The 21,815-nt window shown below is 40.5% G+C and overlaps 1 protein-coding gene across 2 annotated transcripts in view; it reads left to right on the forward strand.

Moving 5' to 3' along the window:
- The window catches only part of LOC126267457 (uncharacterized), a 395,985-nt gene that overhangs the window by 148,972 nt on the left and 225,198 nt on the right, over positions 1–21,815 (forward strand). For both annotated transcript variants that reach the window (XM_049972726.1, XM_049972727.1), the window contains exon 10: positions 9,608–9,754. In XM_049972726.1, the coding sequence (XP_049828683.1) occupies positions 9,608–9,754 (147 nt within the window). The remainder of the gene's footprint in view (positions 1–9,607; positions 9,755–21,815) is intronic.

Genomic DNA, 21,815 nt, shown 5'->3' on the forward strand with positions numbered 1-21,815 from the left:
TAGTGCATTCAATAGAGGGCCTATGTGTTTTTAGGAATCTTCTCGAAAGTCACTATTAGTGGAGATACATGCATCAATAGTTTCCCATACCTAACACATATTAAGAGTTATACATGTAACTATTGTTACATTAGCACAAAAAATTGTTAAGAGTCTGTTATGAAACTCATTACAATATATTGTTATAAATATTTTTACTGAGAAATTACTATGAATTGCGATTATTAATATTTCACAACCAACTTGTGAAGAAGCAAGATGGGATATTTTTACTTCCCCTCTTGTTTTGCCATCTGCCTCCTTAAAATTTAATTTTTAACTTATTGCCATTAACATGTGTGAGTATATTCTGAATTTTCAAAAAAGGGAAAGGTTGGCCCTTAGTTTTAAAGAACATAACACCAGATCTAATTTTCTGCTTAGTTTTATGTGCGTAATTGATTCTTCAATTTATTTGGACTATGCCTAGTTAACATCTTTTGTTACAGGGTTAAATCAGTAATTGTTTTGTAACTTAAATTCTGTTGCTGACTTATAAACAAATATAAATTCTGTACTAATTATAAACATTTGGAGGAATAACTAATAGTACTCTTAAAGGATCTATTGAGCTCTATTCGAAAACATGTTAGCAAAGTCAGCCCTTAATTAATTCCCAAGTAATTTCCAGTTTCATCAGAAGTATTGTTTGCATAACTATATTTGTTAATTTCATGATTTAAACAAATAATACAGCTTAACCCTTCCAGTAGAAGAAACTGTTAAAAAGATGCAAATCTTTTATGTATGCAGTTATTGAAGGAGTTAAGTTTAATTGTAACTTCTGTAAATTAAACATTGAACAATGTGTTCTTTTCAGTGCCCATTATTGTAATGGTATATAAGAGCCCAATTTTTGGTCCTGTCAGTCAGTCCACGACAGTGTTTCAGACAAGAAACTTGTGTTGGTTAGAACAATAATAATGCATCAAGGTAACTGTAAAATAAACATACCCTCCATGCATATCTGCCACTGGCTCATTGTAGCATCCCCGCCGCCTCCGCCTCCTCCTCCGCCTCCTCCTCCTCCTCCTCCAACTGTGCATGAAGCCAGCAAACTTTTTCCTCGTAGGGCGAAGTCACCTGCTACACAACTGGCAGGCCAGAAAGGAAAGAAGGAATACTCCTGTGAAGACTTTTTACATCCTTCCAGCCAACAAACATCTGAGTCTTCCTCTGCCAACCAGAAAGACTCCAAGAAATCAATCAAAGGCAAATGATATTCTCCTTCGTTGGCTGGGAGATCCTATTCAATGGCGTCACCATGTGATTCCCTCACTCGGCCAACCGCTATGTCGCAGGTGCGTACCACCCACCATTTTTATGCCCTTGACTCCGCAGACTGACAGAGGGAGATTGCCAATGCGTCTGTATATTTCATAGAGCAGAATACTCCAGCCTCTGTGTCCTGTAGTGATTGGTCTTTGAAAGCTGGCACTCAGCAGCCGCTGAGGTGACACTCCTTCATTTTTTCCCTCCTCCCATTTCCTCATCATGACTCTCCTCCAATGGAACATTCACAGACTTAGATCCAATAAAGAGTCATTATAGCTGCTCTTGTAACTGCAGCGTCGACTTGTTCTCTGCCTCCAGGAATCAAAATTGCATCCTCATGGCTGCTTTGACATCTGGCATTTCTTACCAGTACACTTTGACCTTCCTCCTGATGACAGCATTCCATAGCATGGGGCAATCGTGTTACTCATCCAGGATAATGTTGATAGTCAAACCATTTCCCTGACCATGTGGCTGCAAGCTATTGCAGTCCACCTTTTCCTTCCTCACTTCTTCTTTCCCCTTTGTTCTGTTTACATCCCTCTGTCCTTCGGTGTCACCAGGGCAGGTGTACACCAGCTTGTTGGGCAACTCCCTCACACCTTTTTGCTGCTTGGTGACTTTAATGTGCACCATCCCCTCTGGAGTTCACCCAGAATCTGCCTGAGGGGTGCCCTTTCAGCTGACCTTCTCAAGCAACTTAACCCCATTTGTCTTAACACAGGAGCACCCACATTCCTTTCAGACTCCATGGACACCTATTCCCATTTGGACCTATCATTCTGCACTGTCCAGCTTGCCCGTTGTCTTGAGTGGTCCATTCTATCTGACAGGTGCTTGAGCAACCATTTCCTGTGTGCTATTTGTTTGCTGATTCCTACCTCACCAATGTACACATCCAAATGGCAGCTTTCTAAGGTCGTGGAGGCTTTACTCCTCCTGGCAACCTTCAACAAACATTATTTCCCAAGTTGTGATGACCATGTAAAATACCTTACGAACATTATCTTCACTGCTGCAGAACATTCCATTCCTCAGACTTAACCTTTACCATACCATGTCCTGGTCCCTTGGTGGAGTGAGACATTACACGACATAATTTGTGCATGGATATGTGCTGACTGCATTTTTAACTGTAATCCTACAATGGCAAACTGCATTTGTTTTAGACAGTTGTGTTTGCAGTGTCATTTCGTTCTTCAGGACAGTGAAAAAGCTAACTGGATTTCATTCTCTAGTTCTTTTAGCATTTTTAATCCCACTTCTGTCATTGGGGACAACATCTGACAGCTCTCTGGGACCAAGGTCTATTCCCCAATTTCTGGCCTGACCATAGCAGATGTCATAGTGGACTTTACTGCTATCTCCAATACCTTGGGCCGCTATTATGTGGAGATTTCGAACTCCACCCACTATCACTCAGCATTCCTCTATAGAAAACAAGTGGTGGAGGCTTGGGCAAAACCCTTCTCTGAATTGTGAGTGCTACAATGCTGCCTTTACTATGAGGGACTAGATCATGCTCTAACTTTATCTCGATTCTCTGCAAAGCGCCAGAAGATGCTTGCATTCTGATGTTGCAGCACCTTTCTCTTGCGAGCAAGTATTTTCTCCTTCATACATACAATCGCATCTAAGCAGAGGGAACTTTTCCCAGGTGCTGGCATGAAGCCATTGTCATACCCATACCTAAGCCCAGTAAGGACATATACCTTCCTTCTAGCTACCACTCCATTTCTCTCACCAGCTGTATTTGCAAGGTGATGCAACATAAAATTCATTCACAGCTGGTATGGTGGCTTCAGTCTAGCAATTTACTAACCACTGGACAACATGGATTTTTAGCGTGCCATTCTGCAGTTGATCATCTTATCACTTTGTCAATGCATGTCATAATGGTTTTCTTTAGAAATGCCAGTCTGTGGCCATGTTTTTCAATTTGGAGGAGGCCAGTTTAAGACACCTGCTCGAGGACTGGTATCCTCCATACTCTCTACATGCCGGACTTCAGAGGCTGCTTGCCCGATTTCCTTCAGGAATTTTTTAAAGACTGAGAATTCAGTGTACATGTGGGTTCTGCCTTCGCAGACACCTTTACCAAAGGAAAATGGTATACCTTAGGGTTCCGTGCTGTAAGTCATCATCTTTGCTATCACCATTAACCGTATTATGCCTGTCTCCCAACTGTCATCTCTGGCTCCCTTTTCATTGAGGATTTTTCCATCTGTTACAGTTCTCCACAGACTTGCCTCCTTGAGCAGCATCTTCAGCATTGTGTCGATCATCTTTACTCATGTAGCATCGATAATGGCTTTTGCTTTTCCACTGACAAAAATGTTTGCATGAACTTCTGGCGGCACAATTGGTTTCTTCCATTCTCTATGTCTTGGCCATGTTGCTCATCCATTCATTGAAACTATGAAATTCCTGAGGCTCATGCTTGATAGGAATCTTCCTTGATCTCCCCCACATGTCTTTACTTGGTTGTCCGCAGTACACAGCCCCTCAATGTCCTTCGTGCCCTCAGCAGAACTTCCTGGTGAGCGGATCAGATGACTCTACTGGTTCCTTGTCCATTTAAAGCTAGACTATGGGTGTTTTGTTTATGCATCTGCACATCTATACATCATAACATCCACATGGCCACTGATGCCTTTTAGACTGGCCCAGCTGAGAGCGCGAATCCAGAAGCTGCCAAACTACCACCGTCATACTGCCATGATTTTCTCAACAGATTCATATGCAGTGTGTCTGCCGTGGCTGGCCACCCATCCTACACCCCCCCATCTTCGATGACCCCCCAGAATGGGACAAGACCCTCTTTTCAGTTACCTCCTGGAGTTTGCTTTTGGCTATTACTCAAGCAGCTTAGCTCCCCGCTACCTGCCACTTTCCCAATGGGTGTGAACCCTTCACCACCTTGGCTGTGTGTGGTAGCCCATTTTCACCTTGGACTTTATTTACTTACTAATGACACTACTCCACACTTGCTCTATCGCCTTAAGTTCCTCAACCTTCACACAGAGCTTCACGATAGCGACTTTGTGTACGCCGATGGCTCTCAGGCTGATCATGTCAGCTGTGCCTCCGTTACTGGCACCAACAATTTTTGGTATAGGCTTTTGGTATTTACATTGGATCTCTTTGCCACTATCAGGCCACACAATACATCCAACGAAACAGGATTTTAAACTGGCATTTTCTCTGAATCTCTGTGCTCTTCAGAGCTTGTGTGTAATTTCACTGTCCATCCCTTAGCACAGTGGGTTCAGGAAGACTTTCACTTGTTCGCTGTTGATGGAACCGATGACAGTGGATCCCTGGTCACATTGGTCTGACGAGAAATGAGCCCTCTGATGCTGCTTCCAAGGCTGCAGTCCTTGTACCTTGACCCACTAGTTCTTCCATTTTTGGCATCACCACTGGCCTTCGCTTCACAGGAACAAGCTCCAGGGAATGAAACCACTCCCAGCAGCTTGGCTGACCACCTCTCCCTCTTGTTGCAAGGAAATCATTTTAACTAGATTGCATAATGGTCACACTCTTTTTAGTCATCATTTGTTAAGTGATGATCCCCCCACCATTTTGTACCCATTGTCCTCAACCTTTGACAGTTCACCTTTTCCTGATGGAATGCCCTGTTTTTAACTACTTACATTATCATTTGTTGGTCTTCAGAGTTGTTCGCCATTTTAGCGAATGACATACCGGCTGTCAAATGTGTTTCACTTTTTATCCACCGTAACAATATGGTGAAAGACATTTAATGTTTAGGCCAGGACTTCTGTTGACTCTACAGCAATTTTACGAAACTTTCTCCATGCCTCTGTTTTTAGCTGTCTTTCCTTCCATCGACTGGGCTTAATGTGTAGATGCTTTTAACTCCTTTTTCATCTTCGTGCCATATGGTTCTGACAGGACTCTAGTTGCTTTTGTGCCCTAAAAACAAAACAAAAAAACTGGTGTCCATTCAGTCCACTGACAAGGCACAAGTGCAACTCAGGCTGTGGCACGGGCACAGTAACTTTAACAGTGTCTGGATCTGCCAGCCATGTAGGATCTCTTCCAGCCTCCTACTATGGAGTGGTGTGGTCCTATAAGTGCTGAAAAACAAAGGTAGCACTGAATTTGCTGACTAGTTTGCCAAGTTGTTTTTTAACTGTATGTTACGGGTGCACACCATACACTCCACCTCCCTATTTGATTGAGGGTGAAACAGTATGGACATGAGATAGGTAATACTGTTGTTGACACAGAAATCTTGAGCGACACTGATGCGAACTCTGGACCATTATTGGATGTGTTTGTCAGGGGAAATCCTTTAATCACAAAGACCAGGATGAGAACCCGCATGTTAGCTTCCATGGTTGCGGGGCACTAGAGTGCGATGTGTGGATAAATGAACAGTGTGTCAACTGGTACCAACTGCACAGAATTACAGAATAGGCCCACAGAGTCAATCAGGATGCAGTCCTTTGGCTGGCTCACCATGGGCCATGGAACAAAGTTCTTCGTGGTGCCATTTGCTCTTCTATGCTTTTTCCACTTGTGGATGATCTTCTCTGTTGGAAATCAATGCTAGATCAGTAGACGAATATATGCAAGGATCTTCATGTGGCACCCAGTGGCCACAATGTAGCAGAGGAAGGATAGGGGCCTGCAGAACCAGAGAAACAATGCCCCATGTGTTGTCCAACCTGGAAAACAGTCACTTTGGTTAACCATTGGACACACAATCAGCTATCTCTTAGAGCATAGGGTCTTTCCAGATAGCCTGCACCATGCCATAGTCCACTATTAGAAATGTATCCTTCACATGTGTGATGTTCACCTACTGTACTTCTTCGTTGATTATGAGTCAACATATTGCATTGTTTTACTGGCTGAAAAACAGGGGATGGAAGCTCAACACTCACAACTGTAAATGGTGTAGCCAACAGTTGCACGATCACATTTCACAGTTCTTTACTTTCACTGTTCAGAACCTCCCAATACTGCACAATTATATGGCCAGTTCACTATTGGTAAATATTGATAATCCTCATTACCAAGTCTTGGGGCCAAAATTTGGTCCTTCATATATCCTCACAATAATAGACACTGAAACTATACACTGTTAGATGTTTAAGTTACAGAAATTAAAATTAAAACACATATCATTCAATTAATTGTATAAATTAAAAAATTTCTCCTTTTTAACAGTTCCTTCTACAACAAAGATTAAGCCAAATCATTTGTTTAAATAATGAAATTATCAGATATAATTATACAAACAATACGTTTAACAAACCCGGTAATTATTTTGGAATTAAGGGCTGGCTTTCCTAATGTGTTTTCGAATACAGCTAAATAAATACTTTAGGAATCCTAGTAGTTCTTCTTCCAAATATTTATAATTAGTACAGAATTTATATTTGTTTATAAGTCAACCATAGAATCTAAGTTGTGAAACAATTATTGATTTCACCCTATAATCTGTAGCAAAAGATATTAACTAGGGATGGACAAAATAAATTAGGAAATTAAATACATACAAAAAACTAAGCACAAAATTAGACCAGGTGTGTATAAGATTATGTGGAAGTTCCAAACTGCATTCATGATGGCTAAAGTGCCCTTTCCCATCTGAGAATTATTGTTCTGAGTGGCTGTCAATTTTTAGGAGGCATGAAAAGAAGGGTGTTTACAATTATCAGTATTTCTGCGAGCCAAAACCACTCAAAGAACACATTAGGATGCATCCATTGAGAGGGCGAGTGATTTCCCTGGCATAAAGCTACTGATGTATGGCAATGCCTTCAGTAGCAACTGTATGTGGGCAAATACTCTGTTACAGTCTGCAGACCAAATGGAGGACATCTTTTATGCAACTTGCTCTGTTGATGAATGGCATTTGCCTCATTCAAGAGAAATTTCAAATAACTGTTTTGCCCAGAAGAACTGGAGTGCCTTAAGGTTTCATGGTTTAGATAGGTCATCAATCTCAACTATGCAGTATGTCAGAGGTTTGATGCTGTTCTTCGAAAGGTGGCGGACAAGGTACTTGATTTCAATCTGAAAAAATTTCAATTGATGAAGATTACACTGAAGGCCCACCTCTTGCAATGCAGTGAACAGAATCTGAAGGTTGGTTAGATGGTGTTGCTGTGAGGAGCCTGTGGCACTGATGTCATCAAGATAATTAGCCCAGCACAGAATATGACATGTTAACTATTCTAAAAAGCTGTGGAAAATTGTGGATGCACTCACAGTGCTGAATAGTAGAATGTATAATGGTACACAATGTGGAGGGAGAGTTGATGATCACAATATTTTGAGATGCAGAATCCAGCCAAAGCTACAGTTATGCCACTGCAATATCAGTTTTTAAAAAATACTCACCACCCACCAGTTTCACAAATGTTTCTTCAAGGTGGAAAATATTGTAGCAATCCATTATTGATTGGGTGTTAAGGGTGGACTTGAAATCCCCACACAAACGAAGTACTTCAATATATTTCTGGATAACAAACAGACACACAGCCCTCTGGCGCAGTGATGCCCAGCACCTGCTCCCTGTCCAGTTGCTTCTTGGCAGCTGGCCACAGAGCAAATTAACAAACAGTTCAACTATGACACACTTCTGTAATGCTCATCAGTTTAAGTGTGATGTGGGCCTCTAAGATTGTCCTATGCCTGGAACAAGGTGAAGTCAGAAATGAGGTGCATAGCATCCTGAATGTGGAACTGAAAGACTGTGAATGTGTCAAGACCAAAAATAATTTCAGACTTCACATTATTAATGGCCAAAAACATGACTGCCGTCACAATGTGTTGATACTCTGTCAATCATGAACTGGCCTTGAATAGGAAGGTTACTAGTCAGAGGCGCTACCTGTTGACCGTGAGCACTCATTATTTGGCAAGTATGGTCTTTGAGATGAAGATCTTCTAGAGCAACATCACACATTCCCCCATTAGTGTTTGTGGTCAGTGGTCATTTTACACTAGTTCTGTCACTGTAGTTATCCTTGTCGCACTGTTGACCGGCAGAGCATGCTAAACTGTGAAGGATGTCTACAAGGGGCAACTAGTGTCATCTGTGACAATTTTTGTTATTTCTATGACTGTACACAACATTATCCCAACTTTTGTAGGTGAGACCTACACAAGCACTTCTGTTATATACACTACCATTAGGTAACTGGTATGTTCACAAAAGATTAATTTCTTGCTGATGTCAAGCCCCAATAATTCAATAACTGATACTTCAGTTTGACTGTCATAACTAACTGTACTTAGGTAGGTGTTTCAGTTGTTGCTTTTCTGATATAAATACATCTTTCTCCACACAGCGAAGAATTTATACAGTGAGAATATGTTTTTCAAACAATGTTAACACTGACATTGAATTTCTGTGTATCTACACCAGTGTTCCGTGACACACAACACCATGTAGTTCGAAGATTGTTTTACTTTTTAATGAAAGATTGTTAAGCCTCTGAAATGTCCAGTTCTTCTTTATGATATCTAGTAAGCATCCCATCTTCTTTGTCAGACTCCATATTGAGTGCTTACATCAGCAGTTCCTTTATACTGATGGAGGTACTCTTTAGGCAGGGTAACCTGTTGTTTGGATTTACCCTAAATAGGACTTTCACGAAGTTAGATTAAAATTAATTTTGCACAATAGTAAAGAATTAAAATTATGACCCATAAAACATGAAAATAAATAGCTAGATGATCTAATATAGGATTCACTAGCAAAATAGATGGAATGTGAGTAGGTGTAGGAGATGATGATGATAATTTTAATGGCAGGAAAATATTCGAAATACTGTAAGAAGAATGAATATCAGAGCTGACCAACTAGTGCATTAGACAAAAGGGAATGAGTGAGAATTGTGGAGTAGATGTATATTCTTAAGGCCCTATCCATACAAAAGAAACACCATAATATTGGACAGTAGTATTGTTGATTGATTGTATTTCATGTGTAATAAATGCGTGTGCCCATTGTCCTTTTCTAATCTCTAAGAGCAGTTCTCTGCTAAATTAAATACAAATTCTGTTGAATGATGGCATCATTCATTGATCCTCCATTGTGAAAGAGTATTTGAAAACAAGGTTCGAAATTTTATTTTGTTTCACTACTTTGCTAGTTGATGACAATCTTGCTAACAACTGTCTCAACCTATGTTCTCGTTTATTCTATCAGTAGCCTATTGAAGATGAAGCAGTCTGTCTCTATCAAACCAATTGAAATTGTCTGTTCTATAAGGAACAATAATAAACAAATTTCTCATTGTTTCAGAACAACTGTGCGATATTTGCTGTACAATAAAATGTTGCCAACACATGTATGCAGCACAGAGAAGATGAAATACTTAATCCACATGTGGAATGTAGCAAATAATGACTGTGAAACTATATTTCATTCAGTTCAAAACTTCAGTTGCCTGTAAGCAATGGGGCATATTTTATTCATACCTAGAGATTAACACTTGTTTCCTAACCTAAGACTTTTAATTTAATTTTAATTTTTTGCAAATAGTATATATGTATTTTAAGTGTACAAAAAGGCTAGGTAAGATAGTAAATATGTTTGTTACTATAAAACAGTTTCAGAATTGATCTATTTTCAAGTGCCCTTTTGTATCTTTTTGGTATTGTGAAACTTCTTTTAAAACAAACCTTGTACAGTTGGCAAGTTTTACTACAGAAATTCAGTAATGAGTGATAACAGAATTCAAAGTTAATAACACGTTCTGAGACCTATTATAAGGTTCATCTAAAACATACATTCATTTGGTAACAACATGCTACTCATACCTTTGTCTAACACAGTCTGTTTAAAGTGGTGGTAAGATAGGTATAGTGCATACATCTTTATACATTGATTCATTCGTTCATTCATCACATTCTGCAGATTCCACCATGAAGGAGAGCCTTCAGGAATGTGATAAGAGTCAATGTGTACACTAAGAAAACACAAGCAAATAGTGGAAACTTCAACTTTATACTGTATTAACAACAAACTGTCACCATACAGCTTAAAGCTGTTTGTGTCAGTTAGTTAGTTACTTTCATGTTCGCATGAATCGTTGGTACAATTAATTGTGATACGTGAAATAAGTTGTTATACATTCATATTACACATTCTTTTGTAAATGTGGGAGTTAGTAATGGCTACACACCATCTTTTACAGATTACAAAAGTAGTTCTTCCAGGAAACAGAAGATACTATCAAGAAGAAACTTTCCCTTTTTATTTTTTAATTCAACTTTTTTGTCCATCAGACAATGTAATTTTTTCTTCTTGTATTGTAATTATGTACATCATTATTCTTTTTGAATTGCAACAATCTCCATGAGGGAATAAATATACTGTGAAATGGTAGTATAGATTCCTAATTCCTTAAACAGATGTCTGCAAGGTGATTGTATATATTATTCCTACAGCATGTTTTTGACCAATGAAGACTTTCTTTTGCAAAGTTACTCCAGGACATTATTCCATTATTGAATGAAAATGCGCAAAATATGTTGTTAGGTATTTGATTCTCCCCAAGATTTCCAGTAATTGAAAGTGCACATGTGGCTGAATGAAGTTGTTTTAGGAGTTCCGAAAATGTCCTTTTTCCAGTTCAAATTCTCATCAATACTGAAACTTAAGAATTTTGAAGTATCCACATTATTTATGACTTCCTCACTAAGTGTTACGCTTACCATTGGTGTGGTACCCCTAGGTATGCAGAACTAAATATGTTGTCTTTTTGAATCTGAAAATAAGACCATTTGCAGAAAACCACTCAGTGATACTTCAACGAATATTATTTACCATTTACTGTGTGTGTTTGGATTGATTACAATACTATTGTCATCCATAAAAGAACTAATTCTACCTGTTGTATATTAGACAATGATTTTTACAAAATTACAAACAATTGGGGACATCAGATTGAGCCTTGTGGAATCGCACAATGATTTCTCCCCAGTCAGAAAAATATCCACTGGTTACATTAGCTGAATTATTAACCACAGTTTTTTGCATTCTTTTGCTTAGATATGATGTAATCCATTGGCTGGCTGCACCATCAGTTCCATAAAATCTAAACTTATCTAAGGGAACACTGAGCTTCACACATTCATGTATCTTAGATAGGTCACAGAAAATGCCAGCTGGTGCTATTTTTTTAATTAATGCTTATAAAATTTAGTGAGGTAGCATGTAAATGTCATTGAGCACCTCTTCTGAAATCCAAACTGTAATGCACTCAAGATGATATTTTTGCTAATGTGGGATAGTATTGTTAAATGTGTGACCCTCTCAACAGTTTTGGAAAATGTCAGTAGTGTAAAATGAGTTCCTCCCAGCATATACACTGTTCAAATAATTAATGGAGTTAAGCTAGGTGGCATTTTCAACAACCACCAATATTTTGACAAGTTCATGCAGAATTTAAGCGAAAACCACCATCTCCATAAAGTCACTTGCTAATTTAATTTCAACCAATTTCTTAATAATATCATCCCAATAGCTTGAAGTTCATGTTAGAATCTCCAAGTGTGATGTGTTCCATAGGATGACCAGAGCCAAGACAAATTTCTGCAATAGCCGATTTGCTTGGCTTTTGTGTGTGTGATGCTTATGCTCAGTACACTGGTCCCCCATGTTCCTGAAGGTCTGACCAGTATATGACCTGCCACTACTGCAAGAAATATAGTAGACACCCTCCTGCCCCAAATCAAGGACTACTCTACAGATCCTAAAAGGACTATCATCTTAGATGGTAGTAAAAAAAAAGCGTTTTAACTCATATTTCCATCAAAATAAAATCAGTCCTGTGAGAGATACTTCCTGCATAAGGCAAAAAGGCCACATACTTTAATGCTACCTTGGTATTATCACCACTCACCCATACACTCTTGGTCTGTAGCACAACACACATGTGATATGTCTTCCACTATAACCATTCTAATGAAAGGTGAGCTCAAGATGGACTGACTCAGCTGGAAAGCTCTCAAGAGACTGAGATGACCTGGGATCTGTGAACAAAGATAGGAAGTAACCTGTCACACTGAGCACCAAACACAGAATGATAGCAGAGAAGACGAGGAGGAATACAAAGCCAACATTTTAAAAAACAATGGCTTACATATTCTAACGTATAGAGGCAAACCTTAGATCTTAACTAAGTAAGACAAGAACTCACTGTAATGAAATTTTTTGGTAAGTTAGAGATGTAGCATCAGAAGTCAAATGCAAAGCAGTACTGTAGGAGAACAACTTGCTATATACTGTACAAATGAAAAACAGAGCAAGGATGTGTGAAATGGAAACATCATATCCACAGAATGGCTGAAGTCAGATTAGTCAAACACGTAAGCAGTTCGAAAAAGATATGGAAGATGACCTACTTCAGTGAAGATGTAACAAGCTGTAAGCCTGTTCCATGGAGTGAAGAAAGTAGGCTAAAAATCAAATTTTATGTAATAGTTTGGTATTATTAATACATAATACATAATACATATATCACTACTAAATTCATCAATGGATTAGCAGTAGTTGGCCACCAATATAGCCTTTATAATTCTCTTAAACTAAATTAGTAAGTAAACTCCTTATGGCTGCTTGCAAGTTACTAAAATTGTGGGTTCTTAAATAACGATCACCTTTCTCGACCAAAGTAATGGACATCAAACCTTCATGTAGATTATTATTTAGAGTACTGAAAAATTGGTTTAAAAAAGAGAGATAAATATTTATGATAAATTTCACTGTGGAATAAATATACTGAGAGGCAGAAGGTCTCCAAAAATTGTTCAAATGGCTCTGAGCACTATGGGACTTAACATCTGTGGTCATCAGTCCCGTAGAACGTAGAACCGCTTAAACCTAACCAACCTAAGGAATCGCACACATCCATGCCCGAGGCAGGATTTGAACCTGCAACCGTAGCGGTCACGCGTTTCCAGACTGAAATGCCTAGAACCACACGGCCACATCGGCAGGCCCAGAAGGTCTCATTAACAGGCTGTATTAAACACATGAAACTAATGTCACAGTGGGTGAACATAATATTTGGGGTCCCAAAATAATGGACACTGTACCCAATCTCATTCTTAACTCACATGAATGGTGTTCAAACAAGTTTCAAAGGCAGTTAAATGGTTGTATTGTTTGCTGATGACTCAAGGATATGATCAAGTGTTGAGACTTCGTCTTGGCAGACGAAGCACATGTGATAACTGAACAGTCCTTCAAGTATTGAAAGTAGACACTAATGCAGGGCCAGCCATAAATTCTGCATGTGTGCTGTGCTCCTGCACATGTGCAACTTCTGGGTCATAGCATGCATGCCGCAGCCGTCAGCGTTCATGTGGTGCATGTTTTTACGCACAGATGTCGCTCCTCTGTTACACAAAGTGCGTTATCAACACCTCATATGTATATCACAACCTGGGCTGTAACTGTAAGATCTGTTGCTTCATTGAGCGCAACAGAGAAAGCAACAAAGAATTTAGCCTTATTTATTAGCTGCTTGTGCAGATCGCCGGCCATAGCACTGATACGTTTTGTCACTGTTCGTTTGGATAGACTGATTTCTTGAAACCTGCTAATGTTCATGGGACACACAAGTTCTACAGCATCAATCAGACACCCTTTCACAAACTCCCCTTCGGAAAAGGGTTTCCCAGATTGTGCAATTCTTAATGCAATTTTAAAACTTGCTCACAGTGAAGATTTAGTGTGGTTGTCATTCTGGAAAATTGAAAACAGTACATTGTACAGCATACAGTAAAACAGACATAAATGTAACACAAGAAACTAAGAGTTCAAGAAGTATCAGTTACTTTGATGTACAGTAAAATTGAGTTGATATGTCTCATCCATTTTCTGAAGGACATTTAATTTTGCTTGCCATTATTCACTGTTGAGTACACAACACTCGTCTTTGTGATATGTATTGTAAACTCTTTCAATTGAAAACTTATGCTGGACACCTATTATTCAGAGGCACAGCAAACACTGTGAGTTTTCACCAACGGCTACAAAAAAGAATTGCAGTTCCCAGTCATTTTTAAACGACTGAGAACATAGATCTCCCATCTTTTGCTTTTTCACAGTACTTGCCATTTCACAGTGCTTCTCTGTTAAGGTTACGGTCACCAGGATAAGTTGCCTCTTGCTTTTACCACAGGGAAGTGGAGCCGTCACCATTCATTTAGGACACATGTCTAATAACAGATGTCGCTGTTGCGCACATGTGCAGCGCTTCCACACGTCTGCACACTGTGCAGCATTTGGCCAGCCCTGCACTAATGGTTATATTTGGAGAAAACACACACACACACACACACACACACACGTACGTACGTACGTACGTACGTACGTTCATAATCATATAATTCACACGCCCACAGCCAGTCATCTCTGGATGTAAAGGCCAGACTGCAGTAGCTGCTCTCACACTTGGGGTGGATGGTGGGGGTAGATTGGTAGTGTGGGGTGGGGACCAAGACAAATAACAGGGTAGAAGTGGTGGAAGAGCCCATAATTCTGCCTGTAGGAATGTGTATGGACATGGCAGTGACAGGGTGGTGTGCTGCTATCTGCAACATTGGAAGGCTGTGCTGGGGAATAATAGGTGGGGTGGAGAGGGTAGCAAGGGAGAAGCAAAAAACCAGTGAAGAGGAAGGGACTCTGCAGCTGCATGGGGGGATAATAGGCACATGTAAGGCCGGATTAGGAGCAAGGAAGTCTGTAGAAGCAGCTGCAGACAAGTACAGGTAGAAGTTGCGACGGGAAAAGGGGGGGGGGGGGGGGGGAATACAGGAATGAAAGGGATGGGAACAGTTCAGCTGTGAGCAGATGTTTAAGCCACAGACATCATGTTAGATGGTATGTCAACAACTTGGGTGGACAGTTGGGCATTAGTGAGAGTGCTGCACAGTGGTTACAGGATAGTCAGTGAACCACATGGTTGATTTCACATTTGGCTCTGCCTTTGATGGGGTTTGGGACACCTGTGACAGGACTGGAGTAGTTGGTAGTGGAAGGATGTATGGGACAGGCCTTGCATGTAATTCTGTTACAGGAATAGGAGTCATGGTGCAAAGAGGTTGCGAGCAGTGGTGTAATAAGGATGGACAAATATATTTTATAGGTTTGGTGGATGGCAGATGACTACCATGGGAACTGTGAAGTGTGTGTCCTTTCACCACTGCTGATGCCAATTCCCTCTATACTATCATCCCTACTCTCATGGTCTCATCATCACAGGCACTTCCTACCTTATCAAAGGCAGGGTCATCAGTGAAAGCAGTCATGTGATCTACAAACTTTGCTGCAACCATGTGTGCTATCCTATGTGGGTAACTGTTGGGGTTTGGTGAAGAAAATAAATTTGTAAGACAAAATTCAAATTAACTCTTCTAGTTAATCCTGTAAATTATGTAAAATAAAAGGCCAGCACAGGAAAGGAAGTATGAGACAATCTAAGAAGAGCTTTTGAAGATATTTACTTAGGAAAGCAGGTTTTTTAAGAGAGATTATCACCACATATTTAGGCAAATATAAAAATGTTGAATCCATAAACAAAATTATCTTACTTTGAATAATATGACATACTGAATTCAATGTTGCTGAAGAATGGATTGATACCTTGTTACTAGCAGCACTAAGTGATAAGTACTTCCCCAAGATAATGGACATAGAGAGTTCGTGGATATCAATTACAGGTGAAAGCATAAAAGCCAATATATTACAAGGTGTTAAGAATGTGCAAGAATATCCTGTCAACAAAAAGGAAGCAGCTTTGTAATCAAATTAAAAATAGTAGTAGTTTGTTCAGTATTGTAAATGCCAAAGAAGGAGACATTTTGCATCAAACTACACAAAAGAAGTACACAAGGAAGAAAGTCAATTTTCAAAAAATTCAGAAATGAAGGCAAGCACTTACTGCATATTGTTCTTATGATAAAACTCAAGGCAAGAATACAGACTGGTTCCTGGATTCTGGAGCATCTATGCATATTACAAAAGACCTATCAGTTTTATATGTTGTTTCTCATAGAACACACATTGGTGTTTCAACATTTAATGGTTATTAATTACAGTGTTAACTGACAGGAAAGATAAACTTTAAATGTTAAAAGAGAATCATAAGATATCACAGCACATAATGTACATTATGTGAAGAATGTCACCACAAATTTGCTGTCAGTTGTGAAATAGTGAATAAGGGCAACAGTCAATTTCATATTTAAATGGCATGGAAGTAAATAATCAGAGTGGCAGTGGGATAGCCACAGCCAGTAAAATAAAGGTTGTTTGTAAATTAGATGTTCTTAAAGTTGGAAATGGTCAAGTTCTGTAAAACATTTTTTGTGGCATCAAAGACTCCATAATCTTAATAGGAAAAGCCTGGTCTTATTAAAAGGTGTCAAAACAAGGCTCTTAGATTTGCAATAGTTGTAAAAATATTGTATAATTTGTATAGCAAAGCCAGATTACATTTGAAATCAAGTAAAAAAAAAAAGATCTGACTGTTTGTCTGATAGATGCATATTTTTGTGGGCCTATGAAAAAGGAATCCATAGGAGGTAGTTGTTTTTATTTTCTTACCTTGATTGATGACTTTTCAAGATATGCCCTAGTTTATTTCCATGGAACCAAGTACAAATAGAGTGAAATATTTGACAATTTTCACACTGTGGGTGAAAGACAGACTAGGAAGAAAATAAAAGTTCTCATGTCAGATCAAACAATGGTACCAAATGTGTCAATAAACAGTTTAGACAGCTACAGAATGAATTTGGAATCAAACATCAATTTGCCATAGTTCTGCTCAAAATGGACTAACAGAATGGGCCAAGAGAACAATTGTAGAGAAAGCAAGGAGCATGCTAAAGGATACAGGATAACCAAAATGTTACTTGGCAGAAGCAGTACCAATTGCATTATATCATTAAAGCTGCAACAAGCAAGACTCCATGAAGTTTTCACTGCAAAAAAAACCTGATCTAGATCATCTAAGAATTCTGTATGTAAGGCCATGTTACAGGTTCCCAAACAACTTAGAAGATGAGACTGTAAATCTGTAAAACATATTTTTATTGAATACTGCAAAGATTCCATAGGTTACAGATTCATAAGTCCTAAAAAGAAAGAGGTTATAACTAGCAGAGATTTAGGATTTTTGAATTTGGTGACAGTGAAACAAATGGTGAAAAAGTATGTGTACATATTAATCCTAAAGATGATGTCCAAGAACATGTCAAAGTACCAGTAAATTTAGAAACTAAAGGACCTGAAGAAATTTTTCAGGGACAGTCAGGTTTGTTTATTGAAAATGAAATGGATAATGAGATCCATGAAACTCGGCAACAAAGGACATAAATTTATGGGGTTTGTCACATATGATAAATACTTAAGATGTTTCCAGATAAAGATGATGAGACTTGTGTACAGGGGAAATGCTTTCTGATTCATTGAACAAACGTCTTAGTGAAGAAAAGTTCAAGAAATTGGTAAAACTGTATGACTTAACAACATAAAGTTCCACACACAGTGCTTTGAGATTGTGTAGTAGTCGAGATTATATAAAAATATTTGTGCCAGGAATGGTGCTGGAATTTGGTGAAGAAAATATTTGTTATATACACTCCTGGAAATTGAAATAAGAACACCGTGAATTCATTGTCAGATACATCACATGATCACACTGACAGAACCACAGGCACATAGACACAGGCAACAGACCATGCACAATGTCGGCACTAGTACAGTGTATATCCACCTTTCGCAGCAATGCAGGCTGCTATTCTCCCATGGAGACGATCGTAGAGATGCTGGATGTAGTCCTGTGGAACGGCTTGCCATGCCATTTCCACCTGGCGCCTCAGTTGGACCAGCGTTCGTGCTGGACGTGCAGACCGCGTGAGACGACGCTTCATCCAGTCCCAAACATGCTCAATGGGGGACAGATCCGGAGATCTTGCTGGCCAGGGTAGTTGACTTATACCTTCTAGAGCACGTTGGGTGGCACGGGATTCATGCGGACGTGCATTGTCCTGTTGGAACAGCAAGTTCCCTTGCCGGTCTAGGAATGGTAGAACGATGGGTTCGATGACGGTTTGGATGTACCGTGCATTATTCAGTGTCCCCTCGACGATTACCAGAGGTGTACGGCCAGTGTAGGAGATCGCTCCCCACACCATGATGCCGGGTGTTGGCCCTGTGTGCCTCGGTCGTATGCAGTCCTGATTGTGGCGCTCACCTGCACGGCGCCAAACATGCATACGACCATCATTGGCACCAAGGCAGAAGCGACTCTCATAGCTGAAGACAACACGTCTCCATTCGTCCCTCCATTCACGCCTTTCGCGACACCACTGGAGGCGGGCTGCACGATGTTGGGGCGTGAGCGGAAGATGGCCTAACGGTGTGCGGGACCGTAGCCCAGCTTCATGGAGACGGTTGCGAATGGTCCTCGCCGATACCCCAGGAGCAACAGCGTCCCTAATTTGCTGGGAAGTGGCGGTGCGGTCCCCTACGGCACTGCATAGGATCCTACGGTCTTGGCGTGCATCCGTGCGTCGCTGCGGTACGCTCCCAGGTCGACAGGCACGTGCACCTTCCGCCGACCACTGGCAACAACATCGATGTACTGTGGAGACCTCACGCCCCACGTGTTGAGCAATTCGGCGGTACGTCCACCCGGCCTCCCGCATGCCCACTATACGCCCTCGCTCAAAGTCCGTCAACTACACATACGGTTCATGTCCACGCTGTCGCGGCATGCTACCAGTGTTAAAGACTGCGATGGAGCTCCGTATGCCACGGCAAACTGGCTGACACTGACGGCGGCGGTGCACAAATGCTGCGCAGCTAGCGCCATTCGACGGCCAACACCGTGGTTCCTGGTGTGTCCGCTGTGCCGTGCGTGTGATCATTGCTTGTACAGCCCTCTCGCAGTGTCCGGAGCAAGTATGATGGGTCTGACACACCGGTGTCAATGTGTTCTTTTTTCCATTTCCAGGAGTGTATGTCAGCAGTGTCTCTGCCTAATGTGTTGGCATTAGCTGTTGCCAGCACACTGGTCGGCAAAGATGTAGCAAGAAGATTGATAGTAGGCACTGGATCAAGCATGTCTCTCAGGAGGGAGGCCAAGAGACTGTTTCAAGCAATAAGCTGCTTATGCCCTCTTGACAGCAAGTGTTTAGATCACCAGCACTGACCATCAGTCTAGCTTTCTAGTCTGTCTCTGGCTTTTCCATTGTTTCCGTTTTGTGTTATGTGTTTTGTCAGTTTTATTCTCACACTTATGGTGTTGTTTTATTAGGAACAAGGGACTGATGACATTGTAGTTTGGTCGCTTCTCCCACCTTTAAACCAACCAACCATCTTGTCTGTCTCAGTCTTTCACTAGCACAGTTATCAAGTCGCTGGTGTACCAACTCGCACTCAGTCAGAATCTGTCATCATCGCATAGCGGGACTTGTACTTCACCAGCAGTGAGGCCAACATGGATTCTTAGTGTTAAGTAGCTTCTGAGCTTCTGTTTATGTACAAAAAGAACCCTGTTCATACATGTGTGCAGTAGTGTTGTAGAAAGAGGGTACCAGCCACCAAACAGCATCCTCTCCCTTGATCCGTATGGTACAAGACTCAATACCTATGACATACATTCTTAGGTATCTATACTAGATGTTCTATGTTATGTGCCTTTGTGTAGTATCTCTTTGTAAATTGCCGGGAACACATTCAGTATAGTAAAATATATGTTCCTAAATAGTGTTTGTCAACATTATTGTACTGCACAAATATACACTGCAGAAAGAAAACTAGTACGTCCTTAAAAATGTTTCCAATTCACTCAAGATTTATTGCTGCAACTGTGCATATTGAGAACATGAAATGATTACATTTATGGATCAATAGCACAAGCAGTTCTGAGGTACCAGGTATCAACCCATGCAGAAACACTCAAATTAGTATTTGATGTAGTCTCAACAGGAGACAGTTCAGGTGCTAACTCTGGCACCCAGTCTATCATACAGGTGGTAAATACTGTTGTGGGTTATGTTATACTGTGCCTGCTCAAGATTTTCAAATAGTTCTGCAACAGTTGGTTGACAAGTTGCACGAGTCACTCTCATTCCACCACATCCCACACGTTCACTGGAGACGGGTCCAGAGACCATGCTGGCCAGGGAAGCTGCTGCATATCTTGCAGAGCATATTGAGTTTCACAAGCAGTGCATGGGGGAGCATCATCATGTTGTAACAACACATTACCTTCCTGGTGTAAGAACTGCATGAGTGGAAGATGGACTGTAGATGTGCGTGCCTGTAGTCCCAGTGCTAATAACCATTTCACAACACTGTGCTGTGGTAGCTGTATAATGCTACCCTTACAATGATCCTGGCAGGTGTCTGTGCTGTGTGGACATCCAGAATCTCATCTACAGTTGTGAGAATATTCACATGACCACTGTTACCAGCATCATTGTGTAGCTGACTCAGCACTTACAACTTGTGTGGCATTTCTCTGAAAGAACTATCTCATCATTCTCAATGCCACAATTTGACCCCTTTCATTTGGCTGTAGGAAGTAAAAGTGCAACTCATGGGATGGTTGCTTGCTTGTTTCATGTGTTAACACCACAGTGAGCCATCCAGCTGTGAGCATTCCCTATTAAAGGGTAAACATGGGTGATGCACTGATAGCTATGCCAGTATCCTATCTGTTGGTGGATGACCTTGAAACACTTATCAGTACATGTACTGACCAAACAGGAACCATTTCCCTGCTCCAACTCTAGCCTCACACACGGATTCTTTCCAGCAGCACACCTTTCCCCATCCTTGCCTTGCTATCTCTCAGTGCATATAGGCCGCTGCCACTGACCAAGCTGTCTCAGTTGCTGACTCTCTCAACCTCCATACCTCAATACATTGCATGGGAATCAGTTTTGCACTTTAGCTATATGTGAGGGAATGCTAGTCATTGTATATAGCTGTGATATGGATACGGACAAGATTCAAGAATTAGTACATGTTTTCGGTTGCTGTTAGTTACAGAATTTCAGATCGGACATAATTGAAGTTAAGTACTCAGTTGGTTCTGGTAATAAAGTGTATTTTAACCATGTGTGCATTTTGTTTCTAGAGAGAGGAAACCAGCTACCCACTTACCACATCATTCTCTCCTCATCTAGCCAGGAACCATGAAACATTACAAGAGGGCACGTCTACATCATCTCTCATTGTGTGGGTGTACAGACTAGTGTGTTGTATATTTTCACTGCTTGTCATCTTATAGAACTGTCTGCTGAGGTAGCATGTCTGAAGTGAATTATGTAATTACACAGCAAAAATGAACAGTAAGAATATTGTGTGAATTAGGTAACAGTACATCTTCCAAAAGCCTTATTAAGGAACTTGGAACTGTTACATTCTTACCTTCTTACCTTTTGACCATGATCCCATCTCAAAAATCAAATACGACATC

The sequence above is a fragment of the Schistocerca gregaria genome, chromosome 4 (genome assembly GCF_023897955.1).
Source record: "Schistocerca gregaria isolate iqSchGreg1 chromosome 4, iqSchGreg1.2, whole genome shotgun sequence".
In the NCBI taxonomy this organism is placed as follows: Eukaryota; Metazoa; Arthropoda; class Insecta; order Orthoptera; family Acrididae; genus Schistocerca; species Schistocerca gregaria.